We start from the raw sequence: 2039 nt of genomic DNA, 5'->3' as shown, positions 1-2039 counted from the left end.
AAAACAGCTCTGACTTTCTGAAGCAAAAAATGGGTCAGAGGGAAACCAGGCCCCCAGAGGCGGGATGGAAGCTGGGGGCCTGGAGGTCAAGGCTTTGGTGGGTTTCGTGTGACTGGGGTGCAGGAAGGGTTGGAGAGAAGAAGAGGCTGAGGTGGGAATTTCTAGACAGGGCAGCAGAGTCTATCACCTGGAAGGCTTTTGCCCTTTGGGAGGGGACCCTGGCAGCAGCACATGGCGGAGGGAACAGAGGGAAGGAGAGCCTCCAAAGGACCTGCCCCAGACCGTCCTTTGCAGATGGGTGGCCTTCACCAGGTTCTGGATATTCCCAGCCTGTGCCTTCCTGTCTTCTAGCACCAGGAACCTCCTCCTAGGGCAGAAGGGAGTACAGGGGGTCGTTGCTGTGGACCCCCCCATCTTCCTCATCCCAAACACATCTACACTTATACTGTGTATCTATCAGGGCCAGTTATGCCTGCAGGTTTTGCTCTCAGCCCCAGTGACACCAGGCAGGTAAGCAGGGGCTGTGGGTCACCAAGATGAGCTTCCTGGCAGCTGGACACAGAGCCCCTGAGGCAGAAGGTCCCATCAGCCAGGATGGGCACAGCGGCTCTAAGAAAGCCTCATGGGTCTGTGGCAGGGGTTGGCAAACCACAGCTTCAAACCAGAGCTGGCCTGCCTCCTGTTCTCATGCAACCTGCAAGCCGAGAATGGTTTTACATTTTTCAATGTTTGGGGAAAAGCCAATACAATAATAATATTTTGTAACACAGGAGAATTACACAAAATGCCAATTTTAGTGTTCATAAATAAAGTTTTATTGGGCCAGACCCATTTGTTTCCACATTGTCCATAGCTGCTTTCACGCTGCAATGGCCAACTCAAGAGCTGTAGCTGATGGTGTGTCCCGCTTTGGAATCCGTTTACGATCTAGCCCTTGGCAAAAGTTTGCCAACTCCTGGTCTCTGCCATTCTTTCTTTGAACCGAGGAAGAAGGGATGAGGCCAGGCCGCCTTGCACAGCTAGAAGAGGATAAAACAGAAGGCCTTTCATACTCGAATATTCGGCTGTAATTTATTTTTACTCAAAGGAGACACCAAAGTTTATTCTCGCGACGTGTTCTATATATGTACTACAGTATAAGATGGACTACAGTAATTAACCAAGTTGTCATGGGGGCTGGGATAGAGAGGTCACTGGGACAGAATCGAGAACGCCTGTTGGGATGCAGCCGTCCTACACACCGGTCTGCCCAGATGCTCAACACCATCCATCATCAGGGAAATGCAAATTAAAGCCACAGTGAACCACCACCGTATCCCTATTAAAGTGGCTACAATGAAAAAGACTGACCAGGCCGGGCGCGGTGGCTCATGCCTGTAATCCCAGCACTTTGGGAGGCCAAGGCTGGTGGATCTCCTGAGGTCAGGAGTTCAAGACCAGCCTGGCCAACACGGTGAAACCCCATCTCTACTAAAAATACAAAAATTAGCCAGGTGTGGGGGCAGGCACCTGTAATCTCAGCTACTCGGGAGGCTGAGGCAGGAGAATTGCTTGAACCTCGGAGACGGAGGTTGCAGTGAGCTGAGATTGCGCCATTGCACTCCAGCCTGGGTGACAAGAGCAAGACTTTGTCTCAAAAAAAAAAAAAAAGAAAAGAAAAGAAATCATACCAAGTGTTGGATGCTCCTATTAAAGCAGAATTAGTGGAACCAGGCTTCAGCCCACCCTGCTAAAAACAGAAAACATGGGAAACATTAAAAATACTACATCCTAAGTGATACCTCGACTGAAGTGCCTTTCTATTCAACCATCTGTTCAATGTCTGGGGCTAATCATTTAAAGCTCTCCTTGGATGGGTGAATGGATATAGAGGTAGATGGTTGGCTGGTTGGATGGATGGGTGGGTGGATGGATGGGTGGGTGGATGGGTGGGTGGATGGATTGTTGGTTGGATGGATGGGTGGGTGGATGATTGGTTGGTTGGCTGGTTGGATGGATGGGTGGATGGATGGTTGGTTGGATGGGTGGATGGGTGGGTG

General features: G+C 50.4%; 1 protein-coding gene across 1 annotated transcript in view; it reads left to right on the top strand.

The window, feature by feature from the left end:
• Positions 1 to 2039, top strand: part of LOC105520495 (chromosome unknown open reading frame, human C21orf58) — a 22008-nt gene that overhangs the window by 10965 nt on the left and 9004 nt on the right. The window contains 1 exon segment of the mRNA XM_011954246.1: positions 352 to 510. Coding sequence (XP_011809636.1) covers positions 352 to 510 — 159 coding nt within the window.

Source organism: Colobus angolensis, unplaced genomic scaffold (genome assembly GCF_000951035.1).
Source record: "Colobus angolensis palliatus isolate OR3802 unplaced genomic scaffold, Cang.pa_1.0 Scaffold38, whole genome shotgun sequence".
NCBI lineage: Eukaryota > Metazoa > Chordata > Mammalia > Primates > Cercopithecidae > Colobus > Colobus angolensis.
Note: the sequence above shows the minus strand (reverse complement) of the source record. Positions and strands in the feature narration are given on the sequence as shown.